Here is a 27,879-nt window from a genome sequence, read left to right as displayed (position 1 = left end):
CATTCTCCCGCGACTCGTAACTCGCGAACACCGCGCAAGTTTCTAATACCGCGTGACTATCGAACGTCGGGCGACTCTCCGAGACGAAAGGAGGCCGTCTATTTTTTTTTACACGTTCGTTCGGGACCGTGTCCCGAGGTCTTCCCGAATAAGAGAGGGAGAGAGCGGCAAGAGAAGGGAGAGTGAAAAGGTTGGATCTCGTCGCCTAGAGAAGCGATCCCCTCGCTTCCGGGAGGAAGGCCGATGGAAGAGAAAGACGCAAAACCCAACCCCCGCCCGCTCCCCCCGCCGATCTCTGACACACTGTCCCCCAGGATCTCAATTGAAGCGCGACGAGATCGTCTCTAACCGGTTGCAAAGAGGATCTCCTCGGCTCACTTGAGGTCCTCATCGTCCACATCGGCTAAGAGCTCGTCGATCTGCTTCTCCCAATCGTCTTTATCCATCGCGGTGGTATCACCGACAGGCGCCGCGGCGCCGTTCTTATCCTCGTTGCCGGTTACTACCTCGTAATCCTTCAGCTCGGCTTCCAATTCGCGTTCCCAATCTTCTTCTGCGGAGATTGACAAGCAGCGTGATAGCTATTTTTCAAGCGGGTGCGCGCGCGCGTGGCGGGTGTATCTCGTACGCGCGAGTCCTCTGCGCGCGTACGTGTAAATCTGGTACGTTGTGTGTGTACGTATGTGCGTTATTCTGTATTTGTATCGTCGCGTGGGCGTGAGTACGTGTACGTGTGTGTAGGTGTTACGTGTACGAGGGTATTCGCCACCGTGTTACACGAGTCGCGATTTTCCACGGACACGCGGGCGAGCTTACAACCTTGTGTTCCTGTTTCTTCGCATCGATCTCGCCGACACGCGTGTGTCTTCTCCGTGCGCCGGTGTGCGAGAGAATTTAATCGTGTCTCTGTGTTAGTGTTAGTTGGGTGAAGTGGGGAGAGGTTGGGAGTAGAGGGGGCAAAAACTCAAACCACACAAGGACAGAGAACCGAGAAACGAGTAGGGGTGTTGGTGGTAGTGGTGGTGGTGGTGGTGGGGGGGTTACAAACGCGAAACGGAACCGTGGGAAGGCTTTCCGGCGTGCCTCGCGACCGCTTCTCCCATTTAATCCGCTCTGGCGAGCGTTAAGGGGTTTGTCTAGTTCTGGGCGCGAAAGAAATCACCTCTCCTTTTCCCGTTGTATTCTTTTACGGTTCGCTGAAAATATGGTCGCGTTGCTTCGCGAGGAAAGTAATAAAAAAAAAAAAAAAGAAAAAATTCACCGAGTTCCGGAATTTCGAAATCGCGTTCCGCGCAGTTTACACGCGAAAATTTCCGAGTTATTTTTTTCACTCGGTCGGACGTAATATCCGCGGAATAAACGAACCGATTCGATAATTGTACAAACACGTAAAGTAAACGTCCCTCTATCGTTCGTGTATTTATATCCCTTTTACCGCTGGAAAAAAAAAGTCAAGTTACGAAATCGATGCTGTATTTCCAATTCCCGGTTTTTCTTTTTATTTTTTGTTCGTTTTAATTTTCCGCCACTCTCGCGAGTATAATTTTCACCGCACCCGCGTATAATTTCGATAAAAGTCAATCGTCGGTAATAAAAGTCCGCACAATTTGTACAAACGGGGGGAAAATTTTGAAACAATTTTCGACGAATAAAAATTCTTGAAATAAATAAAAAGAAAAATTGCCCCAGGCCTCGACGACCCGTTAACATCGACGGAGGGATCAAACGGGCGCACGAAGCTGTTTCACTAACGGAAAGCGACCTGGTGGTTGTTCCGGTTCCGAATTCGGGAATCGTGGTCCTCCGATCGCGGAGGGCTCTGTTCGCGTGCACGTCCCCGCTGAAACAATCGTAAACTAAGGACAAACGCGGGTCGATTGATCGAGCCGAGTGAAACCCTATTTCGTCAGGAACGCGATTTAAGTAATTACGTCTCGACGTAGGGATGAACGTTGAAACGTCGTGTCCGAGCACCCGCGGGGAATCAAAGTCAACTCGCTACGGCAAATTCGGCTGTCCAAAACTCCTTCGCGCCTACGAGCGCGCGTTATATATATATACATACATACATAAATACATACATACGTACATATATACAGTATGGTATATTCCTCCCTTAGGCTCGTCGCTTGTTTCCACCGACAGCTTCGAGAGCAAGGTGTGTACCGCGCGACGTACCAACAACCCCCCAGGAAACGAACACCCGCGAACAAGAACGCCGAATTTTTGTCTCGCGCCATACCGTGACACCCGTATGTCTATCTCTCTCTCTCTTACACACACGCACACACATTCCTATACTTTCTCTCTCTCTCTCTCTTTCTCTCCTCCGTATCAGCACTCTCCTCCCTCCACTGTACATATCGATTCGTCTTTACATGCGCTCTCCATGTCGAGTCGGCCGGTTACGTTCGATGACCTCGCGAGCGCCTATCGAGGCTCCCCGTTGGTACTCCCCTCGCGTGTCTCCTCTCTTTTTGTCTACCCCTTCTGCCAACGTACCTACGTACATGTGCAGATGTATATATATATATATATATATATATATATATATACATATATTATACATGTGTATAGATATATATTTCATCTAGGGGTATTTTCACATTCTCGTTTGATTAATTCTTCCACTGTTCGCGATCGGCTGCACCGGATGCACGCGCGCGGATATTTTCCCCCTCTCTCTTTCGCGTGTTCGATTCGTAATGCCGCTTAACCCGTCCGTCCGTACGGAAACCGCGGAACTCGCGTTAATTAATTTTTATTCTCGCGTCACTCCCTTCTTCAGCGTGGTCGTATCGGTTCCTGAAAAATTCTCCGTCTCGCTCCCCCCGTTTCCCCTCCCCCCAACTCGTGCCGAAAAGTTTAATTTTCTTCTTTTTTTTTTTCTTGTTTTTTTGTTTGGCGTTCTCGCGGTATTATCCACTGCTCGATGATTTACGCCGCAAAATTTGTTCTCGCGTCCGCTCGGGTGGATGGGCGTGCGCGCACGCGTCTATAAACGCGGGAGATCTCGCTCTCGTTGAATCCGTGGGAGTTTGTATTTATTTTTTTTTTATTTTTTTTTTTTTTTTTCGTTTTTAAAACACACGTATTATAAGTTGCTTGGTTTTTTTTTTTTACGTTTTTTCTTTTTTTTGGTTTCGTTTCGTTTAATCGGAAGGAAATCACTACGAAGAATTACACATCCACCGGAGAGACGAGACGAAATTCTACATCGATCTCCGTTTATCTTTTTTTTTTCTTTTTCGTCTTTTAGTTTTTAAAACACGTATTGTCGTTCAACGAAATTCTTTTTCCTCTGTTAAATCGGCTTAATCCACGTTCCGTCGCGAACCGATCACCGTGACGGGTCCGGTGAAATTCACACTCGCATCTCCCTGTCCCCTGTTTCTGCCCTCCTTTATCGCTCGCGCGTCGGTACTATTATCGAGGTACCGACTACCGTTTCCCACCCGATCGTTTTTCTTCTTTTCATTTTTTTTTTTTTTTCTTTTGCTCCCCTGCTTCGAAACTCGGGCCTACGATCCTCGATTGAAATTGTCTGTTCGTTTCTCAAAAGATTCAAATTTTTTTCCCCCGCATCGTGACTCTTCCTAACGCACGGTGTTCTTCTCCGTTTTTTCTCTCCCTCTCTCTCTGTCTCTGTATATGTATACTGTTACGCGCGTAATCCTTCTTTCGCGTCTCTCGGTCACCGTACCGTTTCGTTGACGAAAACCTTAACGTTTTACAACACGGAGAGAATCGACAAGAGACAATTATAATTGAAGACAGACAGACAGACGACAGACAAACGGACAGACATACAGACATCTAGTCGAGCGTAATTCTTTACTTGTTACTCGATTATCAGCTATAGGAAATCTCCTCTCGTTCTCTCCTCGAAGCGTTCTTTCTTTCGTTCTCGCACACATAATACTCTCGCTCGTTTTATCTCTATCGTTCTCTACCGGTCTCTCTCTCTCTCTCTCTCTCTCTCTCTCTTGCTCTGTCATACGTTCACGCACTCGCTGTCTATCCTTCTCTCTCTCTTCGTCGCGTGCCCAAACTACTCACGTGCGCGTAACACGGATCGGTTAACGCGTTTTTTTTTGTCCCTCGTGTCGTTCAAATTCGACGTATTTCCGTGAAAATACGTTATCTTCCACTCGCGTTTGGTTGTTGTTTCTCCTACGCTTACGCCCCTCCCTCTCCCGGAACGCATTTTACGTACCACTACCGCGCTTCAAGAAAGATGGCCGGGCTCGATCTCGTTGGATCGATCGCGCGATCGGCGTACAATACACCGATGAAAACGACGACGAAAACGGACGATTAACAAGTCCGACGATAACATGTATATTCTCTATCGACAACGATGGAAACAACGATAAACAGAAACCGTCGCGCGGATCTACCACCGAACCGGCTCTGGTAAGGTATTTACGCGAGCGGTACGAAATTCGCGTCTACATCGAGGAGTTACAGGAATATCGGGGAGAAAGGAAGAAGAGTAAAAAAAATAAAAAAAAAGTAAAGAAGGTAAAAAAAGTAAAAAATAAAGTAGGGAAAAGAAGCGAGAACAGAACGCAACGAACAAAAGAGAACGATCGTAGAGCGAGGATCGTTCGTCCCGTGAGAACGTCCTGCGATTCGTAAAGAGACAGACAAAGGGAGTGTGTAAGAGGGGGTGGTGTTAACGCTGCGCAAAAAGAACGGAACGTAAAACGTGAGAAATCAAACGTAAAGAGGGAGAGGGGTTCGAGGAGATCGTGAACGAGAATCGAGTAACCAACGTCGGTTTTCGAGACGGGGAAAGAAGCATGTCGTATTATATCTGAGGGGTGTTATTTTGGATAATGCTTTTATCGGGGAGTCTCCTCTTCTTTAGGCTGTTGACAAAATAGAATGAAAAGCGGTCGTTTAGTCACATGAGGCATCATAAAGTCGGACGGAGTTTCGGGCAGGCTCGAGCAAAACTAACGAGAAGACAAAGGTCTCTGACACATACGTACGTATTGTTAAAATAGGAGTAAAGGGGTGGGGGGCCGTTTCGTACACGAGCAATCCCTACAGAAAGCACACTGATAGGAAAGTTGGACAAGCTGCTCGCACGGGGAACGGGTACAACACAGACTACTGGGTGACAACGACACTAACCGCTTGTGAAAAGGTGGAACATCGAGATCGAGTTTCACGATGACGTTGATTCACGCATATACTCACGGGGGAGGATGTATGCTTGGACACCCGTGTCTTGGGCATAGATCCCTCGATCGGTGGAATTTCTCTTTTCTTTCGTTTGCGTATCGGATCGAGAACGATGTTCCGTGTATACGAGAAGAACGTTTCAATTTTGTTCGTCTACGTAGGTTTCGCGTCGGTGTCTACTTTTCATCGTCAAACGGTGACGAAAAGAGAAACGTTCCCCTTCGATAAATTTCGTTGGTGGTCGTAACGGAACACGCGCGAACATCTCTTCCAAGCATCGCGTTCCGTGGTTAATTGTTAAGGTGTGTGTATAAAACGAGCTTCGAAGTAAACGTGCACTCGTGGACTCTTATCGAGGATAGTTGATCGAGGACGCTGCGCGCGTCCGCGAACCGCGAAACATCGACACTTTTTCGTGGCAGGGGTCCTCCTCTTTCTCTCTGTATCTGTCTCGATTCCGTCTATTTCCGTGTTCTTCGATTGGCTCGATACAACACGTCGACCATTGGCCGGGGCTTTACAGACTCGAGTGTAATCCGTATCAATTATGTTACGAACAGCACACGGTAGTTCCCAGATAGTCGTGCATCTAGGCACTGACCGTGTCCGGCACGCTTAATCTGATTACAATCGATTAACACTTAGGCAACCGATCGAATTTCGTCCGACGGGAAATCATTCGGCTCGCGAAATATGCGATACGCTCGAAATCGCGTCACGCGACTTAAATTGACGCCACCACCGAAGAAAATTCATTTCGAAAATAATACAACGAGTGGCAGCTGTCCGGCTCCGTCTCGCCGCGATGAATCGTTAAACGGTTGGGATTTCCACGATCGATGGTCCGAAATAGTTAATTCGTCCGGTGAACGCGATTACGACGCTATTGAACGAATTATCGCACGAGATTAACCGGCGAATTGACATCTTGATGGAACCCTACGGTCGAGTTACTCGATTGAAAAATTGACTCGTTCTTCCATCCGTAACGTGTCGTAATCTGTTAGGTGGAAGTACGGTTTAAAGGCTTCGACAGTGGCGAGTAATCGCTCGTTTGAGCTCTTTGTAAATCTAAACAACGCGACTCTTTCGTAATCGCGTTTGTTAGGTGGGAGCGGGGCTAAAGGTTTCGAGCGGTCACACTTTCGATCGAGTTGTTCGTCCTCGTTGTTCAAGCGAGAGGGCGGCTTAAGTTAATTTTGGCGAAGTCAAATCGGACGAGACTCTTCTTTCATCTACCGTGTCGTGATCTGTTAGGTGGAAGTGCGGCTTAACGAAACGATTATCGGGCACACTCGAAGTCGTTAAGCCTTACTTCCATCCGAACAGTACGACTCTTTCGTAATCGTATCTGTTAGGTGGAAGAAAGGCTTAATAGCTTCAAGTGCGTTGACTGATTGTTTCTTTAAGCCATTCTTCCACCTAAACAACGCGACTCTTTCGTAATCCCATTTATTAGGTAGAAGGAAGGCTTAATGGCTTCAAGATCGTTTGTTTAAGCCACTCTTCCACTTAAACAATACGAATCTCCCATAGTTGCATCTGGTAAGTGGAAGAGTGGCTTAATGCCTTCGAGAGTGTCAAGCAATCGTTTCTTTAAGCCATTCTTTCACCTAAACAACACGACTCTTTCGTAATCGCGTTTGTTAGGTGGAAGGAAGGCATAATAACTTCAAGTGCGTGGACTGATCGTTTCTTTAAGCCATTCTTCCACCTGAACAACGCGAATCTTTCACAGTTTCGTCCGGTAGGTGGAAACAGAGCTCAAAGCATTTGACTTTCGAGCGATCGCATATTCGTTCGTGTCGTAGCCCCGTTATTCAAGCGGGAGAAGGGTTTAAAGCCAATTCGTTCGATCGGACGAGACCCTACGCGGTCGAGCCAATCGTAAATCTACCCTCCTCGATTTACGAGACCGGGTTTCCTAGAACGTACGAGCATAATCGAGGAATCGTGCCACGAGTTCGCGGATCGTGCTTCGTGTTCAGCGCATTCGTCCTTCGCAAGCAAGGTTAACGACGACCAACGATCACTAACCTTTCGGTGGCTGCATCCCCAGCTTTTTCATGCCTTCTCGGACCTCTTCGAGGTCCGTGTCCGTGACCCTCATGCTATCGGACACGAATTCGTGGCCTGGCGAATCGGCCAACGCGCTGTTACTGCCGGTGGTCACGGTTCCGCTGGTTTCCTGGCCAGTGGTCACTTGAACTGTTCGCAAGACAACACTCACGGCTAAACTAGAAGGATCGGGATGTGCCTAACGCTAAGCTCTACGCGTAGCTAGATCTGCTTAGCTTCGTTCTCTATTCTGCGGTTCATTTATTATTCGTGTGCGTAGATGCGTGCGCGACCAAACCGTGGAGAACTCGCTGCGCTTTCTTTTCGTAAATTGACCGACGGGGGAGCGACGAGACCGGAAAAGAAAACCTAACGTATATATACGTAGACAGTGTGGATCGTGTCGGTAATGGTTATCGGTTTGAATCACGCGCGTGTTTTGTAGATCGTGGCTTTAAACGGAACAACGTTGTAACATCGAAGTTGCGTGAGCCCCCCGGGCCGAAAAGGAGGTTACTCTGTTTATCCATCCCCTACGCTCTGAGTAATCCCTCGATCGGATCTCTGTCGGTATAATTTTCTCAAAACAGAAGGTGGTAAAATTTCAACACGCTTCCCGTATCCGATATCCGATAAAACGTTCTCCTCTGGCAAACTTCCCCTATCGCGTTCCAAGAGATATCCCGAGACCTCCACCGATGGAACTACTTTGAATTCTTCTCGGTCTCGTTACTTTCTCGCCACGTTATACGTTTCCTGTGTCTCGGTTCATCAAGAGGACAAAGTTCGAACGGGATAAAAATAAAAAAAAAAAAAAAAACAAATGTCAGAGTTCCATAGACGACTTCGTCCCATCCGGATAAGATTCTCTGCCAGACACGTTTCTATTGAAACAATCCACCCGAGTTTTTCCTCTCGTTTTCCATCCGAACGTATTTCTCTCTCTGCTCGTCGAAACCGAGCCAAACATCACGTTTTCGTCCGCTAACGAATTGCCAATTGACAACATTTAACCGTACAAATTGAGATACGATAGAGATGTCTACAGTTGCCTACGTTCGCTTCTCGAGGAATTCGATTTCGATGGCATTTCGAGCGTATCGGGGAAATTATCGGACCGGTGGGGTCATCGAACCGTTAACGTCTCACGGACGCAGTGAACTTCGAAGGAGGAGCAACGCTCCTGGATGCGCAGCGAGTCTCACGGATCGAATTCTCATTTAGCGGAAGAGGAGACCGGTTCAATGCACGGAGACAGTCGTTGGAGCACGGAAGGGTGAAAAGCAACGCGGAGGGTTGCTCGCGGGATCGTTTTCAGGATACACCACCGTATACATCGTCCACCGTTTCCGGTTCGGGATGTATCTCGTGTTGCACGTTCGGTTCGTCCCTTTCGCGAGATCTCGTTTTCAGAATTCACGAATCGGACGAACAACAACCGTCTCCAAGTGTACACCAGATACGGTCCGAGAGGTGTTTCGTTTTATCGGCGGGTTCGTCTCTTTCTCACGTGATTTCATTGTTCGCAGGTTGGTACCATTCTTACCGAGACACGACGCTCCGTCCTCTTCCGGTTCCACGGTTTCGATTTCCGAACGCGTTCAACCGGTCTCGCTCTCTCCGTCAACGTACCGGCGTGCTGATATTCCAGGTATCAATATTTCATCGGGAATTATCGTTTCACCTCGAATTAACGTTGCATTCATAATTCGGCCGTGTACGAGAATAATAGCGACGCGATTTCCATCGACCGCCGGGACTCGATAATTTTGACCGCCGTTAACCCCTGTTCTTTCGTACGGATAATATTAACGATGTTGCGTCGCGTTTGCGTTCGTTTCGCGCGCGTTCGAGAATTTCCTGCGGAGATTTCACCTCGAAAACGCGAGGGGAATTTTTTCGTGGTGAATTTTCTTCTTTTTTCCGTTTGCACGTGCTTTGGTGTAGCAACTATGGCAAGCTAACGCGAATATCGATCAGTTTTGCGGGAAAGGAATCGAGGAGAATGTACCAAGGGTATGCTTTTGACGCGTCACGTGTAATACTTATACCGGTACGTATAGCTTCGGTTGTGCGGGAATTATAAAGCAACGGGTACAAAAAATTCCGATATAAATTGTTACGGAACAAAAAAAAAGAGGAGAAAAAAAAAGCTGATGGATTTCCAAGAGGAAAAAATACACATTGTGTACACAGGGGTATATACCGTTGATCGACACGCGTAGGTTAATCTCCGCGAAAATAAACTCGCAATTAGAGGGTAACAGCCCCGACAGATTATATTTCTCGCTGGTTTATTTTCCGGGCAAGTCCGGAAAGGGTAAACATAAAAAATTGTTTCCGGACAAAAGCTCTCTCCGTTCGTTCGTTCACCGACGCGTTTCGTATAATATTCATATTTGTATTAATACCGTATTTATTTACCTTTCGCGGGAAATATTTATCGTCAATATTTACCGTTTTTAACAATACGGTAACGTTAACCTTTCACAATTACCGCACGGTAAATTACCACACCGATTGAAAGCTACGGTTCGTATTCGCGTTACGGGTTCGATGATATCGGGGTGTTCGAATCCGCGAGAGATCGAGTTCTCGAGATCACGTTGTCACGCCGGTACGTTGGTTGATCGAGCCCTCGATGAATCTACGCGTCGCATAAACTCCTCAAATGTGCCATGCAAGAAGATCTCATCTCAGAAAACGTTCTCGGAACGAGTCGTAGATCAAGGCGTAAACGGAGTCACGACGCCTATAAACGTTCCCCTCTGCTCGATTACATTTTTTTCTTATTTTTTTTTTTTCTTTTTTTTCGGAGAATTTCTCGTCCTACGGGGGTTCGTTTACCGGCGTCGCGCGTCCGAGATTAACAGGGGGTTGCGAGGTGGGTCGAAATTCTTCCGTGGGAGACAAGGGAATTCGAGTCAAGCAGCTCGAAACTGCGATGCAAACTAGGAGGCAGCGAATACCAGAGAACAAACGAAAAGGGCGTGTGTACGTAGCACGCGCCGCTCCTGCGGATCGACCCTTTCGCGAACGACTCCAATGGCCGAGCCACGTTTCGCGATCTTGCGTCTTTTTTTTCATTCTTTCTTCTTCTTTTTCTTTGTCTTTTTGTTCTCTCGCGAACGGAGGAGGAGGAGGACTCCTCGCGCGCGTGTCTTTTGTGTTGCAAATCGAATCGTCGCGATCGAATGAATTGAAATTCTCAACTGGTAGCGCGAAGGAATCGTTCTCGGGGAATTGTACGAAGTTGGACGAGAATTTTCCGCGTCCTCGGTCGTTTGTTTCGGGAGAGAAGAACGTTGAATTCTGAGTTCGCAATCGATCGAATTTTCTTGGACACTCTTTGGATAGTTTGTAGAAGAGTTTGGAAGAGTTTACCGATGTGTGGAGAAGCGTGAAGAAGCGTAGAACATGTGTTCTCTTTACAAAGTGGTTTACAGATACGAGAGTGTTCTTTGAGAATGATTTTACGGTTGAATTTTTTTGGACATTTTACGGACGGTTTGTAGAAGAGTGTAGAAGAGTAGAGGAGTGTAGAGGAGTGTAGAGAAGCGTAGAACATGTGTTCTTTTTGCAAAGTGCAAAGAATATCGAATTCTTCGAAGGGCAATTGAATTTTTTTGAACATTCTTTGGATAGTTTGTAGAAGAGTTTGGAAGAGTTTACCGATGTGTGGAGAAGCGTGAAGAAGCGTAGAACATGTGTTTTCTCTACAAAATGATTTACAGAAACGAGAGGGTTTCTTGAGAATGATTCTACGGTTGAATTTTTTTAGAAACTTTTTGGACGGTTTGTAGAAGAGTGTAGAGGAGTGTAGAGAAGTGTACAGAAGTGTAGAACACGTGTTCTCTCTACAAGTTGGATTACAAAAACGAAAGAGTTCCTTGAGAATAATTCTACGACCGAATTTTTTTTGAAATTTTACGAACGGTTTGTAGAAGAGCGTAGAAGATTCTATAGAAGCGTGGAGAAGTATACAGAAGCGTATTGAAGCGTATAGAAGCGCAAGAACGCGTGTTCTTTCTAGAAGGTGGTTCACAGAAACGAGATAGTTTGTCGGGATTAATTCCACGATCGAATTTTCTTGAAAATTCTTGGGACGGTTCGTAAAGAAGGGTATCTAGTGTACAGAAGCGTATAGAAGCATACAGGAGCGTGAACACGCGTAAAACACGCGTTCTCTCTACAAGGTGGTTCACGGAAACCCTGTCAGTTTCTCGGGATTAATTTCGCGCGAGAATTGAAATAAAAAAAAGTCCCGCGTTGTGTTTCAATCGGAAGCTTCGTTGTCGCGTTACAAGCGGTTGAAGTTTACAATCGCGACTCTTGGGGCGCGTTGTGCAAACCCCAGACTTCGTTCTACCAGTTGAGCCATAACAGCCCTGTCGGAGCTTTGCAAAGTAGTTTGGACAATATTGACCGTACCGAGTGTTTCATTCAACCCGGTCGTCTGGAATATTGTTTCGTTTTATAATACAAGAAAACGTTCGTATTTTTCTTCAACGAAGTCGCGTCTTTCCACACGTGACTCGATCCGAGACGAGTGTCGTTGAATCTCACCAACGTTCGCAAAACAGCGTCGCTAAAAACGGCTCGTCCTCGTCGATTCCATCGCGTGTATATTTCATTCGTTCCAAATATTGAAACGTCAAAATTACGATCAAATACTCGTAATTGAGTTTACCGATCGCGCAACACGGTGTCGAGTAAATTGACACGCGTTACGATATCTCGGTTACGATTTACATTCGTCTCGGAACGGTCTTCGAAGAGATTCGGAGGAGTAAGAACAATTACAGTCAATCGGAACGGTTGCATCCATGAAATTGTTCTCCATCCCTCCCCCACTCGAACATTTTCTCGCGGTATCGCGAAAGACGAGGGAGCTATCCCGCACGGACGAGATAAGCGAAACAGGCTGCAATTGAAGTCGAAAGGGTCGAGAGAGCAGGGAGTCGATTATGCATGGCAAATGCACCGTGCGAAGAATAATACCGGCTAAGCGTGAAAAGTGGAGGTCGGCAGACTCGAATATTACCTTCAGATTGATCCACGATTTCCGTGGAAGTCAGGTTCTGGTCGTTTTCCGCTTGGCGGGCCATCGCGTTCAGCTCTTGGCTCTGACGGAGAACCGACACCCGGTAGAAGTAGTTTCGCCAGAAATTCTCTTCGGATATGCTGCGCGACAGGTAAATTAATCTCGGTGTGAACCTCGGACCGATACAGGTTCCCCAACGCTCTCCACGGACTCCGATTTACAGTAATCGGACACCGGTTTGGAAATTGCCAATTAACGTTGGTCGAGGCGCGACTCGATTTAATTTCGACCGGTAATTAATCGATTCGCGTTAACGCCCGCGAGTTTCGCGAGAACTTTCCGCGAGGTACTCGCGACACGGTGCCCCGAGACGACACGCGATACGGGATATATCGTTTCTCGCATTGTGCCCGCGAGCAGGTTCCGCGGAGCGGAGACATCTCGGGACACGCGCGTAACTCTCTGCGACGAGCCACGGTTCGCGAGTTTCGGGTCAATGTCTTCAATTTTGTACTTTTATTTAGATTTTCGCGCCAACGAACAATACCGAGCTTCGTATCCGCGGTGAGATACGTCGAAAGGATGCACAGACTTGTTCGCATATTTGCGATTTTTTCAGAGCATTTTTCGTTTGGGTATCTTTTACGTCGATGGTGAATTTAAATTTTTACGACCGCGGTGGGAACGCCAGTCTCAGCGATACCTCGACATTGGCGCACGATACGTATATATTGTTTGTTGTATTGTGTTTGAACACCTGTGTCGCGGAGGTCTTCCGAGACATAAATTGCGAATACATTAGGACACGCGAGTTCGAGGCGAACGCTTTAAATCTTCCGGAAGAATTTTATGACTCGAAACGAGATACACTTTTGATATCAACGGTGGATGGATTCCGCCGAGATATTCGAGGCTAACCGAAAGCGAGACGATACGGTTTTAAGGGTGAAATATCGTTGTACCGAGCGGAAGTTAAAATTTAAGAAAGTCGAGCGAGTGGCTACAAGTACGGTGATAAATCTGGCGAAAGAATCTCGGGAAGTTTCAAAGGTAATGAAATGGAAAGGAGGATCTTCCGTCGAGTACACGGTAGAATATACAGAACGCTTGTTGGATCACCTTCGCGAGTAAGTTCGTCTCTTGGTAAATATCCAATATTGTGAAAGCTGCACACACACCGTACAAACGGGACGAGTAATGAAAATATTATCGTTAGAAATGTCCGGAGTCGTTCCGCTTAATTGCGTCGCGAATAACGTAAACATATTTCCACAATCGTTGTACTCTGCGCCAATAAGGGAGAAACTTGATATTATTTCGCGCGCTCGCGATTCGCGGAGAACTCCGTTGTGTTGGGATAATTACGTGTATATATATGTATATATATTGGTGAACTTTCGGACTATACCTATACGTACCGATAACTATCGAAACTATCGCGCACACCCGAGACCATTGACCCAAAACTTACGAACCCCCCATGGATTCTATTCACCGATACCGAAAGAAACTCACGTGGAAACAACGGGCGAGTCACGCGCCCGTACACATAGCTGAAAACTTACACTTTGGGTACCAATTGGAACCTCATATTCTCCAAATTAGGATCGAGAGCAAGCGCGGCCTGAGCCATCGGTTGGACAGCTTCGAAGTCCCATGCGAAATCCACTCCTTCGGGCGGGGGCCTTAAGAAGTTACGTTGGTTCTGAAATCAATAACCCCGTAAATTATGCGTCCGGGAACTCTGTCAAATTGGTCGCGCGGTGAGTTTCCCAGCAGACACGCGAGTTGTTCGGTGAAACTCACTTTGGATACACTGACCACCGAAATTATCGATCAAAATCGCGATTGAACGCACAGGGACCAAAATTACCCCGGGGCTATAGTTTCCGTTTACTTATTTCCCGCTACCCTTGCTGTACCTTTTAACTCGATGAAATTCGGGTCATATCGGTAAGAGACGACCATTTTTAGTACATATGACCCGTTCCACGAGTCTGACTTGTGATTTTTAAATTTGGTTCAAAATTTGTATCACGAGTCTAAGTCGTGATATTCATATTTGATTCAAAATTTGTATCACGAGTCTAAGTCGTGATATTCATATTTGATTCAAAATTTTTATCAAGAGTCTAAGTCGTGATATTCAATATTTGGCTCAACATTTTTACCACGAGTGTAATTCACGATATTCATATTTGATTCAAAATTTTTACCACGAGTCTAACTCTTGATATTCATATCTGATTCAAAATTTCCACCATAAATCCAACCCTTGATATTTATATTCGATTCAAAAATATTACCACAAATCCAACCCTTGATATTCACATTTGATTCCAAATTTTGATCACGAGTCAGACTCGTCAAAGTACTGCAAGGGATCGTCGCGACGAATCGCCTCCTTGCACGAGGAATTCGATCGCACGTAAGTAGCTAATAACGCGCGAGGAATCATCGCGTTAGAGCGGGCCAGCGTTAACAATAAGGATAAGCGTCCCGTGAATCGTACAGGGAGCACCTTGCGACTTCTACTCGCTACATACCCACCCCCATTGTGCCACGGAATTCAATTGCGAGCCCCTTCTTCGTTCATCTTTCTCCAAGGATTCGCACGTGCACCACGCACACAAGGGATGGTGAGGGCGAGGGTGGTCACGGGGGGAAGGAAAAAGAATTACTCACCGTTGAAAGAGACAAGCATTCCTCTCGCAATACGTCCTCGTTCGGTGCACCGACCCACGGGGCAACGGCTTCACCCTTTTCGGTATGCTTGTTAGCAATGAAGGCTTCCTGTTCTTTGTTCAGTTCGGCGACCAATCTCTGAAATACCATTAATTTCGTATTAGACGGAGAGCAAAATCGTGAGCGAGACGTATAGAGAAATATAGATAGACGCACACAGAGAGACAGAGAGACGACGGTACGGGACAAGTGTCGCTGTGCTAGGAAGCAGAGAGCAATTATCGGTGTCATCGATGTGCTTCACGAGCGCGGAAATAGCTACGAGGAATCTTCTAAAAGCTAGGGAGCAACGCACCGGAGTACGTTCACCTCCCGTTAATTAGATCGTTATCGTATTTTTGTCGATAACCATCGCCGCCGCGGACCGAACTAAAATCCTAACGCTCGATTTGCATCGACAGCTATCCGACGAGGGGTGGTTTTTGTTCCGCGTTCGACGTCCGGATAATTCGGATATTTTCGAGATCAACCCTTCCAGGGTCGTGAACACCCTGGTCTCCCGTATACCTATTTGCTGTTTAATCGTTCGACGACCGAACCCGTCAACTGGAAACTCACCGCTGCGCGGATAAACGAACTGCCTCGGAAATTAAGTTCCGCGTTTGAAAAATCTCCGAGTTGTTCGTCCGCGCGATCTATACTCGCCCTTTGAACGTAATTTATGCGACGCGATACCGTTCCTCGCGATGAAACCGGTGTCTCGTCGAGGTGAGAATTTCCTCAAACGAGAATCCTCGGAATTTTCACGTCGTTACAGCGCCGATAGGTCTCGTGGACGTTTAAATGAAAAATCTCCGTTCGTCCGGTGTTCTTGTTCTTTGATCGTAATTGATGGGCCGCGATGTCGTTATCGCGGATAGAACGTCATTTGTCCACGGATGGTAATTTTTAAACGAGAATTTCCTTGGAAATCTCACTTCCCTTCTGTGTGTGTACACTTTTAGAGAGAATTCACGGGGAAATTTCCAAGTATACCGTACACACCGTTACCTCGTTTAAATAGTGATCCGAGTTGAAACGTTTCAAAGGGGAATCATTTTCGAATTTTTGAACGGTGTGGACGTTCGCGAATAAAGGGTGAAATATTTGATACTTGGACGCGTTGTATTTTTCGAACCGTTCGCGCAATTTGCATCGTTCGTTCTAATTCCCGATAATTTCGCGCGGGCATCGTGTATCAATTTTAGTAAAATTTTCGACGCCGTGGGCGTATAATATGATCGATTCGACGTTGAATGACATGTACACGAACTGCGCAGCGGCGCACCAGCACCAACCAACGCGTTAATAATCACGTCGATGGGGTTTGCGTTTGTTTACGGAGCTTTCTTAAAAGATTTCAAGCCCGTTTTCGATCCGAGCGCTACCACCGTGGATGATATTTTTAAGTTTGCACGGAGCTCGGATGACCTTTCGAAGGACTCTCGGTTCTCGGGAGGATTATGGCGACTCTTTAAACGTTTGGACAACACAGATAGCGAGGCGAACGCGTTGAAAAGGTTTCGTATCCGTGCCGGTAAAAAGCAACATTTACGATACACGGGAATATTCGCTTTCTTCGGCTTTTTTCAACTTTTTACCGAGCGATGCTTCAACGTGTATCGATCTCGAGCCGTACCACAATAATCCCGCGTCGTTCCTTTCTCGTCTCGACTGGAAAAAGTCAACGGTAAATATTCCATTCTATTCCAGAAAATAGAATTTCCCATTCGAAAACCCTCGACGGATACGAACGTCGAAAGTTTACCTTCTCTATTGGCCGATGACCCGCCTCGCGTGTTGTTACAGTTCGTTGCTTAAATAAGCGAAATTGGATTCAAGTAAGCGTAATAACCCGAGACGAGTCGGCTGAGCGAGAGGGGGAGGGTGAAGGGATAAATACAAAACGTAGACAACGCGAGATACAACGAGACAAATGACAAGGATTGGGCTAAGACCGAAGAAAAATGGACGACTGGGGATCACGGTGATACGGAGCATCTAAAAGGATTAAAGACAGCGAGTCCTGCGGCGTTGGGGGCTCAAGCTCGGATAGGCGAGCTCCTTATTATCGCGCTCGTATTTGGGTCAACGAAGTTCCAGACTATTCGCAGCGAGTGCACGGGATCTAATATAGATCATCCTATGCTTATTTCGTAAGAAACGATCCCGATGCTCGCGGAAATTAAACGATCCGCGTTGTGAAATTAACCGGACTGGAATTTTCCATTTCGTTCGGATAAAAATCCACGGTATCGAAAATCGTTGTACCCTCTAGGATTCCCTAATGCGTCACACGGTTCATGTTAAATGCATCCCACGACTTGTTCGCGATACACTTGGTAACGTCGTTCCGAATTTCCAAGAACCGATAACGAACGCCGCGAAACCATTATCCTTACCGCGAAGTATAGCGATGGCTTTCAGCATGTGATCCAGCTCTCGTCGACGTTCCTCTTTATTCAACCGTCGGGTACCTCGATCGTTTCCGATTGCCCTGTACAATGTGGCTTTGATCGCGTTTCGTTGTTAGTTTCCGCGGAGTAACGAAGCGATTATTTCCATTCCCCCGAGCTCTCGAACGTCGCTCAAGTGAAAACCCACTTATCCATCTTCTTTACTTTGCCGATCCACGCCGAGTGACGAATGAACGATCACGGAATGACCAACGACTTAACGCGGATTACTTTCAACAATTTCTTTCCAAGTTCAAGATTCTCTTTAATCTTTCCCACCGGCTCGATTTCCATCGAATTAATTTCGAACGCCTCCGGCGCCCCGACGTATCCTTCTTCTTCTTCTTCTTCCGCGAATATTTGTCTTTTCCCCGTTCGAATTATCGCGCACGACGGAAGAACGAAATAGATTACCCACTCTCTGCGTACTCGTTATCTTTCGAATTAATTTCTCTTTTTTTTTTCTTTTTTTTTTCAAATTTTTCTCTCACGTTCGCTATCTCGAACCTCGTGCAGCGTCGCGTTATAAACTCGCGTTATAAAAAGACTCGCGAAGAAGCTCCGTGAATAAAAATACGAAAATAAAAAAAATAAAAAAGAAAAAAAGTGATGTATCCAAGGATCGTTTTTAAAATGCGCGTAAATATTGTCCCGAGCGTGTCGCCGTGACCGTAAAATTGAATCTGCGCGACGTAGACGTATCATATGCATCGAGCTAATATTAGACACCAAGCATCATCGCGTAGCGTCAGAGCTCAAGTTCGGCTAGGTGAGCACCCTTATTATCGTGCTAGTATTTGGGTCAACGAAGTTCTTGACTTCGCGCAGACAGTGCATCACCGACGAGACGACAACATTCCGCGGGAATCGCGAAACTTCCATTAGGAATCGATAGTTTTTATTTTGTCCATTGACGTATCCTTCACGTCGAACATCGTCGATCGACATGCGGAACAAACGGTGCACCACGATAGAAATTGCTTCTCGAAGATCGTACATCGTTCCTTTTCCCAGTACTATCGGTACTTAATTCGTAGGGTCGTCGAAACAATTTCCAGCACGATAGTGAACGAAATCGAAGCATTTTCCGTCTGGTTCGTCGGTCAGCAGCGGCAAACGCGAAATAAATATTCACGTAGTACGTCGCTCGTGAAAATGAAACACGTCCATCGCTGTAGGTGTCGTATAATGTTTGCTTAGAGCGACGAAATTAATCGAACGCAACTCTCGGTTTGCGCACTTCACCCCCCCTCGTCTGAACTCCGTTCGGCCGTTTCGTGGAAACGAGTAGCTGGGAGCAAACGGGACGAGTGGACCGAAAATCAGGGGACGATTATCGATTCCCTTTGTCAATATCGATGAAACCGACAAAGTCGATCTTTCGTGTGCGCCGAAAAATCAATACGTACACATACACTGCCGGTCGAAAGTTTAGCATCGCTGTACGAGAACGTTGCACGGGTATCCGATGTAGGATATCGACGGACGTTTGTTTTTTTTTTTTTTTTTTAAATTTATAACAGAGGGAGTGAAACAAAGGGTAGTAAGGTGACTCGTGTTGTTTCTAGACGGAGATTGAAGCAACGAAATCTTTAGAATCGTTTTGCGGTAATTACGTTGTAAAGTAGAGTAAAATCGTCTCTGTTCGATAAGAGATACACTTGTACCGAAGGTGTTATCGTTTGTCGAGATAACGGTCAGTGTGTGAGAAACGGTGGACAGATTGATCACGTGCGATTAAAGGAAAGTTATCGCGGTATTAAGTACAAAACACAGAACAAATATTAGCGGTGTGTAAAAACGTAACGGAGTTGTGTTTATCGCGGCTGATCTTTCGAGCGGTGTAGTTTACAAAGCGGTTTCGAGTCAACGATTCTTTCCACCGTACAATGGTGCAACAACCCGTAGGTGAAACACGGTCGGTACGAGTTAAAAACCCGGCCAGAACGGGAAGAAAAAATTGCTCGAAGTTCCCTCGTCGAGTATTTTTACTCTTCGGAAGCCTCGTGTCGGTGCGGCCGCGCGAAACTTTCCGCGCGGTGTGCAACTTTTGCAAACGAATCCACGGTTTTGCGCAAACATAAGTTTAAGCTTCGTCGGGAAATAAATTTGCGAATCCACCGGGGTACTCTAACTCCCGGTGGCACGTGAAATAACGGTTTGTCATTTCTCCTCGGTTGCGTGGAAACAAATTGTAAGCTACGGGGGTACCGGGGGTACGTGGGTAGGGTAGCTTCCATTAGATTTTCAATTTTTATATCGCTTCGATCGTCGCGAGATTTGCAATTCAAACGCGTCATTTCGTACCGTGAGCGTCGTTGTCGAATGAAAAATTCTTCGAATCGAAGGAGCGTTTTTTTCTTTTTCCACCGATTTTCCTCGCTCGATCGACGAAGGAAACCCCTCCTCTTTCTCTTTCTCCTTCCAAGCGTGCGCGTGCACGAAAGAAAGTAAAAAAAAAAAAAGGAAAAAATGGTACCGAATTCGCCCCCTGGAAGTTCGACCGACGTTCCTTGAAAAATTCACCCTTCGTTTCGCGGTATTACGTGTTTCGATTCAACGTCGTTCGAGGAATTTGCGCACCGGTGGCCCAGAAAACACGGTTTATTTTTATTCCGTCGTCGCGTCGATGGGGCGTGTGCTACGTCACTCGTTTACAATTGTGCACACGTCCTCCCGGGTAGATTTTTACAACCGTTGGTCACGCGAATCCTACGACTCCGCCATTATGCCCGCGGCCGTTCTCCGTGTATGTATCTGCCTACCAGCGAAGCCTATTTTTACGACGCGTAAAAGTACTCTCGACGCGTCTCACTTCGACTGGTCTCGACTCGAGTCGAGTAGAATCAAGTTGAGTCGTCTTGATTCGTCTCAACCGAACTCTACTCCACGTTACCCGATTCTAATCGATTTGAGTCGACTTGATTCGTCTCAACTCAAGTCAACTCGACTCGACTGGACTTGACTCGACTCTACTCGATTCTACTCGATTCTACTCGATTTGAGTCGACTTGATTCGTCCCAACTCAACTCAACTCGACTGGTCTCGACTGGACTCAAATTAACTCGACTCTACTTGACTCTACTCGATTTTACTCGACTTGAGTCGACTTGACTCGTCTCAACTCAACTAAACTCGACTGGACCCGACTGGACCCAACTGGACTCTACTCCACTCTACTCCACTTTACTCTACTCGACTCGAGTCGACTATACTGGACTCTACTGGCCTCTACTCGATTCGATTCGACTCGACTCGATTCAACGTGACAATACCCATCTCGGTGAATTACTCGCGGCAAGGATCGATTCCCCCGGTTGAAATTGCAACGTAAGCAAGTCTTCGTAAATCAACCGGAAGGAAAACCCCAGCGGAAAATCCAAGTGGTAATCCACGGGAACGACCGGACGAGAATTACACCTGGCGAGACTCGCTCGCTCGCGCGCTGTCATAAATTTGTACGGAAATTTGCCCCCGAGGTTATTTAGAACCGCGGGAAGAAACCTTTTTCGACGGACGGACGGACGGACGGCTACGGTACTTCGTTCCAATTACCCACTGTCGTAAAAGCGAAGATGGGACGAGATGATCATTTTCACTGGAAAGACGACGAGTCCTCCGGGCACGGGAATTTTCCAGCATTTACAAGGAGTCCCGTGGACTTGGTATCGGACCGGAGATAAGCAAAGGGACATGAAAGGGCACTTGGTGACTGCGAGGGGCTTCGATCCCCTCGAGGGGAAGGGGAGAATCCTGGACTAATCTCTCGCTCGACGATTTCATTCCGTCGGCACCGCACACGATCCTTCCTTCTCGTCCACGACAGTGTCCACATACGTGTACTTGCGCGTGTGTGTACGTGTGTTGATCGTCGCCGCGAATTTGATTTAGCGGTCCGTGTCGTTGTACCGAGCAGGCTACGAGCCCGAGCCCTCGTCCCCGGAAGCAACGAGCAATACGCGAAAACTGGAAAAATATCTTCCGGCTTGACGGATCGAATCCAATAAATCGATGTCAGGCTGCGCGGCTCCGAGAAATGAAATACCGTCTGCGAGAGAGATTCAATAGCGTCCTACGGACACGGTAGGCTCCCGGCTCTACCCAATTCACGTGGAATGTATAACTTTCTTCCCGGTATCCATGATCGTATCGAACGACAAAGGTGCGCGTACGTGTGCACCCGCGTACGTGTTCACGCCTCGCCGCTATTTATTTATTGTATCGCGCGTTCGTGACCCCTGGAGGAATGTTCGAACCGCGCGCACTTTACGCGCCGCGGTATCGAGATTTTCTTCCCGGTTATTCACCGGCGAAGGTATTTTAATTATGCACCGTGTTTGTACGGATAGAGAGCTCGCTCGGTTTCGTACACACCGCGTACTTCGTGAAAGTTCGAACACGATCGAACGGGGAACACGAAAGCGACTCCGTACGTGCCCTTGTGTATAGAATCTCGTGGATGGTCGTATAATTGTGCATCGGGTGGTACGCGTTTATAAGTTCTTCTTCTTCGAATAAGCGAAATTATCTGCACGGAGAACTTCCGTACGGAATTCGAGCAGTCGCGTTACGTTCGGATCGATGTTTACATTTCGCGCGACGAAGCTAGTGTTTATCGTGCTCGACGTTGAAGTTACGATACGCGGGATAGAGAGTTTTCAGTTCAATGCGTCGGTAGTAATTTATTTAATTTTTTGCTTCGAGTATTTAAATTAGATACCTTGGGAAAACTTCGTCGACGTTGCGGCGGTGGCTTTGACGCGGCACACGTCATACACCACCACGTGGTAAAAATACCCGTGTGGAGTAGCTTCTTATAATTACGTAGAATGCGTCGCATCGAGCGTGTTTAAGTGCGCTTCTTAATATCACCGCGTTACGTGCTCCGTGACGCGGAATAAAAATTAATCGCTCGCGAAGATCGCGCATATTTTTCAAACGGCGCCGCGGGTTCGCGAACACCGTGCAAAAACTCGGGAGAATATCGTTTACCGGTGTTCCTTCACCGCGATTGATGACTGTAGGGTGAACGTCGAGCAACTTTTCTACCGAGCTCGATGAGACGACGTGTCTGTGGTTTTTTTCCCAGACGCGGCGCGGTGGCGGGCGTCGCATCTCCACGATCGACGCCACGCGCTTGCAAGAGCATAATTACCCTTCTCCCTCGTGTTAATCACTCGCCGCGACCGCTTTGAAACTCTTTCAAATTATCGTGTCACAATGCGACGACGGCTAGCGGTGGCCAACGTGGAACGAAATTTCACCGTGGATTTAATTAACTCGGACAGTTTCGAGCAACAACCGGCGCGGTCGCTCGATTTTTTCGCCCGCGGAGAATTATTCATCGCGAGTACCGCCGGAGAGCACGGGTTTCAAATTTTTTTTCTCGTCCCGACGAGAACGTCTACCGTGCGTTGCTGGAAAGATGATTAGCGAGAGGGCACGGAGGCAAGTTTTCTCGCTGACTCCACCTGACTTCGTTTGACTCCATCTGACTTCGCGTGACTCCATCTGACTTCGTCTGATTCCACCTGATTTCGCGTGACTTCGTCTGATTCCACCTGACATCGTTTGATTCCACCTGACTTCATCTAACTTCGCCTGACTCCACCTGATTTCGTTTTACTCCACCTGACTCCATCTGACTTCCTCTGACTCCCACCTTCATCGTTTCCACACTCCCTACCATTGAATCGTTTGTTCAATCGGGTTTACGAACCCACCAAATTCGACTAAAATCGACGAGTCACTTCCGCCGTCTCCGATACAAGCGCGGCTGATCCGTAACGACCTATCGCGACCGCGTTCTTTCCGTCGGTCGTTTTTCCAACAACGCACAGTGCTCGAGTTGGATTCCATCGTCCGGAAATTTCATTTCGCGTCTTAACAGATTCCCTCCGCGAGCGGTGGGTTCTTAACGAAAAATGATTTTAATCGCGAACCGGTGCCACCACCGTGAGAAACGGCGCAGCTCGTCGTCGTCGTCGTCATCGTTGTCGTCTTCGTCGTCTTCGCGGGCGTCGGAGCCCCGTATTACGGTCACGTGGAGTCGCGAAACGTGGCCCGAATGCGAGGATCACCGAGTCGTTTCGCATTACCGCGCCAGGGATTAAAGCTGTGCAAGGGAAAAGGGCGTTGGAAAATAGGACGTCGTCGTTTCGCCCGGCGATCTTTCCACGCGGTGACTTCGATCGCGCGACTCGACCACTTTCTCGGCTATAAATAGATCTGGTCGCGCGAAGTTGTTTAATAAAGAGGTACACCTGCCGGCGTTGATGCGGTCGCACGTTTTCCCGATACCTGGTGGCCTTTCAACGAACGATGGGAATGCAACGACGACGTCGGGGAAGCCTCTCGTAACGCGCTGGACGAACACGACCGATACGAATCGCGACGTCGTTATCGAGATCGCGATACGTCCGTGATCGAAGCGTAATCGTTCCTCGTGACGAATGGCGTGGCCGCGATCGATACCGGACCAGAGCCAGGGATTCGACGCGAGTGACGTCCGCGTCGATTTTGATGGGAAAATTGGCCGATTTCCCCGACGGTGTTTGAGTTATGGTCCTCGATACGGATACATTCGCACCGGGCACGGACGACTCGGTCGTGACATCCGTGAAGGGACCTCCCGAATTTACGGGAGCAAAAAGGATAGATCCTTCGACCCGTGGAACGCGATTAGGGTCGACTTCGAACGCGTGGGAGACGACCCTAAGGTTGCAGAACCCGGTATAGACCGTCCCGGACTATTTAGGACACGAGGAGGTCGAGTCGGGACTTGGACCGTTCGATAGGGAGGACGAGCTACGAGACTCTGGATAATCCTGGATTCTTGAGACTCGCTAGGGTCGAGCCGTAGCTTCGGATCGAGCCAGACTCGGTCTCGTCGAGTCAAATACGCGTCAGGTGTGTAGGACATCTAGAGCTCCTCTCGATCGGAGATCTTTCGAACGCCCCGAGTATTCTCGACTTTCCGGGTCTTTTGGAAGCTCCGTGATTCACGGATAGTTGTCACCGGGTTCTAGGTATCCGAAGTCATCGAATTTCACGAGTATGCTTTGGGTCTTGCAACTCTTACGTTGTCTTGACGAATCAGAGATCGTTCTCATTGGGTCCTATGCATCCTGGTGTGCTCTCCATGAGATTCTATAATTCCAACATTGTCCTCGTTAAAATTTACCTCATCAGGAATCAACTCTTGGATCTCACGAGTTAGACATCGTCCCCGTTGGATCCTAAGCATCTTGACGTGCTCTCTACGAGATTTTATAATTTCAACATTGTCCTCGTTGGATTCTAAGCATCTTGATGTGCTCTCTACGAGTTTCTATAATTCCAACATTGTCCTCGTTAAAATTTACCTCACGAAGAATCAACTCTTTGATCTCACGAGTTAGACATCGTTCTCGTTGGATCCTAAGTATCCCGATGTGCTCTCCGGTGGTCTTACAGCCTCGACGTTATCCTCCTTGAAATTCACCTCGACAGGAATCGTCTCTAGCGCCTCTCACGAGTCAGAGATCGCTCCCCACGGGACTCGTGGAACTTTTCCAGACCGAGCGTACATTCTATCAGACTCCGTAAGTTCGAGATCGACGTATCCAACGTCGGTTCCATTATATCCCGCGACTTGTTGTCGGTATCGGATCCCACGAATCCACGTGCGATTCGTATCGCCCCCTAACCCCCCTCTCACGACTTCCGCGTCACCCTAATGGAGAGCTCGCAAGTCTCGAGTGGATTGTATCGCGTTCCAAGGGAGTCTAGGGCCATCGGTATCGAGTTTCATAAATTAAGGGGTCTAGCGGGCGGGGGTATCGACGATTCAATTCTCTGGTAAATAAAAAAACCGAAACGAAGATCCAAAGACGAGGGAAGAGGGATAATTCGACGCTCGTCCAAGATTTCAATTTACCGGAAGATATCCTCGCGTTTGTTCCAACGAATGTCGTCCAAACTAAAGGGTTAATCGTTCGGAGTGGATCTCCTCTCGACTATCTCACCGTTGGTTATCAGAGGTCGATTAAGCCGCGCCGGTTACGAACCACTTTTATTTATTGTGTCGAGACAGAGAGAGAAAGAGTGAGTGAAAGAGAGAGAGAGAGAGCGTTTATTTCGATAAGCCACTCCCGACGTTCCTTCGAGCCGAACATCGACAGGCTTTCAATCGAGCGACGATGTTCCCTTCGTGAAACGAACGTTTCGGTGTCTGTCGACTCTCGACGTCAAGACAGCTGTCAACGGGCCGGTGTTATTACGAGCGGAATCGCGGTGAAACACGTCGTTAAAAAAAAAAAGGAAAAAAAAAAACAAACGAGCGCTTCCTCGCGATGAGTAAACGGGACGTTCTCCAGCTCTTCGTCGACATCTGTCTGGTGGAACGGGGGGGTACATCGACCCAATTTTCCCCAAGCGATACGAAACGACGGTTGGCGGTGCGCCGTGTACAACCCCGACGCTCGTAAAACAAAGACGCGTCGTGTTCGTGACCACCGCGCCGCGACGGTCGAAGACGTCGAAGAACCTCTTTCTCTCGCCCGAAACCTACGCGACACGGTTATTAGACGGAACCCCGAATACGAACAATCGATACACACGACCCGTGGAGCAACAACGCGCCTGGTGTTTCAACGTTCCGCGCGACTTCGTCGAGGAAACTTCTCGGCGGTTTCATCGGGAAATTTATCCGCCCTTCCCTCAACGCGAAGGGAAATTAACGTCGGAAGGATTCCAGACTGTGTCTCCGGAGAGTCGGTGGAACACGAGACCGAGCCACGGACACTCGTAAATAATCTCGTTTCCGAAAGGCGTGCAACGATCGCGGTAATAACCGGCGAGCAAAGCGGAATCAAGAAGAGAGGGAGAGATTGATACGCCTCGATTAACGCTAATTCCGATTGCTCCGCGTGGAATTACATTAGAGAACCACGCCAAAGGCTCGTCGAACAATCCCTCTGACCTTAACCGTAAAGCTTTCGACCATTGAATACCGTTACAGATGCGTAATGACCTATTTTCCGTTCCCACGCGCGCTTAATCCTCCTTTCGCGCAACGTTCGCCTACGGTGCGATCGAACGCGTTTTATACCGCGCGGAAACCGGCCGCGGAGTAACAATCCGTGTGTATGTTTCACTTACGTCGACGTTCTTCTTCTCGAACGATTCTTTCACGTTTCTCCCCTTGAATCGTACCACGATTTCGTCTCAGCGATTCACGAATCTTTTACACTCTACTTGGTACGGATGGGGATTTAAAAGTTGGCTCAAAGGAAATGTTTAATAAGTTATTCGGTGCAAACGGAGCGCATGGCAATGCACTCTTAGGAAACGTACTGCGTGAAAAGTTGGAGCAAAGTTGAGAACACAAAAGGGACGACAGCCCGGAGCGTAACAAGAGCGAGAGGAGCTTTTAATAGTCGAAGCACAATGCGTCGACGCGACTTTTATGCACACATTCGAATACACCGGCCGTGTCTCGGTGCGCGGAACGAAGGGCTCTGTATTACGAGCGGCGAATTATTACCAGGGAAATTCTCTCTGTCCCGCGAGAAAAAATCGATTCGCGCGATAAACGTCGCTCGCGCAGCGTTCGTTCAACGGACGTAAATACGGGGCAAAGGAACCGACGTCGACGTCGTCGTCGTCGTCTCGTGCCACGGATCGGAGTTTCGTTCTCGATGAAATTCCGAGCGGGAGGATAATTGAACGCGGTGTGAAATATTAAGGGATGTTCGTCGATTCCGACCGTGTGGGAATAGATATCCCCGTTATGTCAGAAACGTCGTGACGCTCCCGTCGAGACGCTGTTAAGACACAGCGTGACGAGGAGGAGAACGACGACGACGCGATGTATCATCCGGGATATCCACCGCCACGAATAATATTTTCTTTCCATCTACCCTGGTGAAATACACGAGCGTATTACCGGGATAAAATTCGACTAACCGCAGTCACCGATGATGAGATACTTCAGAGTGGATGGTAACGGATTTGGAAATATCTCTCGAGGAAGAACTGTGAGCAATTATCGAATGGAAACTAAGTAGAGTTGATCTTCGAGATTAAAATTATGTACTTGGAATTTTTGTTGAGGGTTATCTATTGTAGTAATCATGATTCTTTTTTATAATAGTTTTATATTGTTCGAAATATCTTGTAGTGTGTTTATATTTGGTATTGTAAGGCTTGGAGACAACTTTGTTCGTTATCCTTCAGCTTTGGAATTTCTGTTACGCGTTAGGTTTCCTTCTTTCTATTTCTATAGCTAGAATCTTTTTCCGTGTTTCTTTGTACTCTTCTTTTGTATCTATAATAAACCATTATCGTTATTAAACCGAAATAATTGCTTTCGATTCCTCGTCCAGATTGCTCGCAAGGTATCCCGAGTTCCTGGACGTTGA

General features: G+C 47.5%; 1 protein-coding gene across 5 annotated transcripts in view; it reads right to left on the bottom strand.

Annotated features, from left to right (window-relative positions):
• Positions 1–374: 374 nt before the first annotated feature.
• Positions 375–27,879, bottom strand: part of Sap47 (Synapse-associated protein 47kD) — a 101,094-nt gene continuing 73,589 nt past the window's right edge. For 4 of the 5 annotated variants that reach the window (XM_076320366.1, XM_076320367.1, XM_076320369.1 and 1 more), the window contains exons 5-9: positions 14,981–15,118; positions 13,861–14,000; positions 12,296–12,435; positions 7,231–7,401; positions 375–553 (exon numbers count right to left, since the gene is read on the bottom strand). In XM_076320366.1, coding sequence (XP_076176481.1) covers positions 375–553; positions 7,231–7,401; positions 12,296–12,435; positions 13,861–14,000; positions 14,981–15,118 — 768 coding nt within the window. Of the gene's footprint in view, positions 554–3,294; positions 4,875–7,230; positions 7,402–12,295; positions 12,436–13,860; positions 14,001–14,980; positions 15,119–27,879 lie in introns of those variants that run through there. The other variant, XM_076320370.1, reaches the window with a different exon arrangement.

Source organism: Ptiloglossa arizonensis, chromosome 9 (genome assembly GCF_051014685.1).
Source record: "Ptiloglossa arizonensis isolate GNS036 chromosome 9, iyPtiAriz1_principal, whole genome shotgun sequence".
NCBI lineage: Eukaryota > Metazoa > Arthropoda > Insecta > Hymenoptera > Colletidae > Ptiloglossa > Ptiloglossa arizonensis.
The sequence above is the reverse complement of the archived record's forward strand: the minus strand, read 5'-3'. Positions and strand labels throughout refer to the sequence as shown.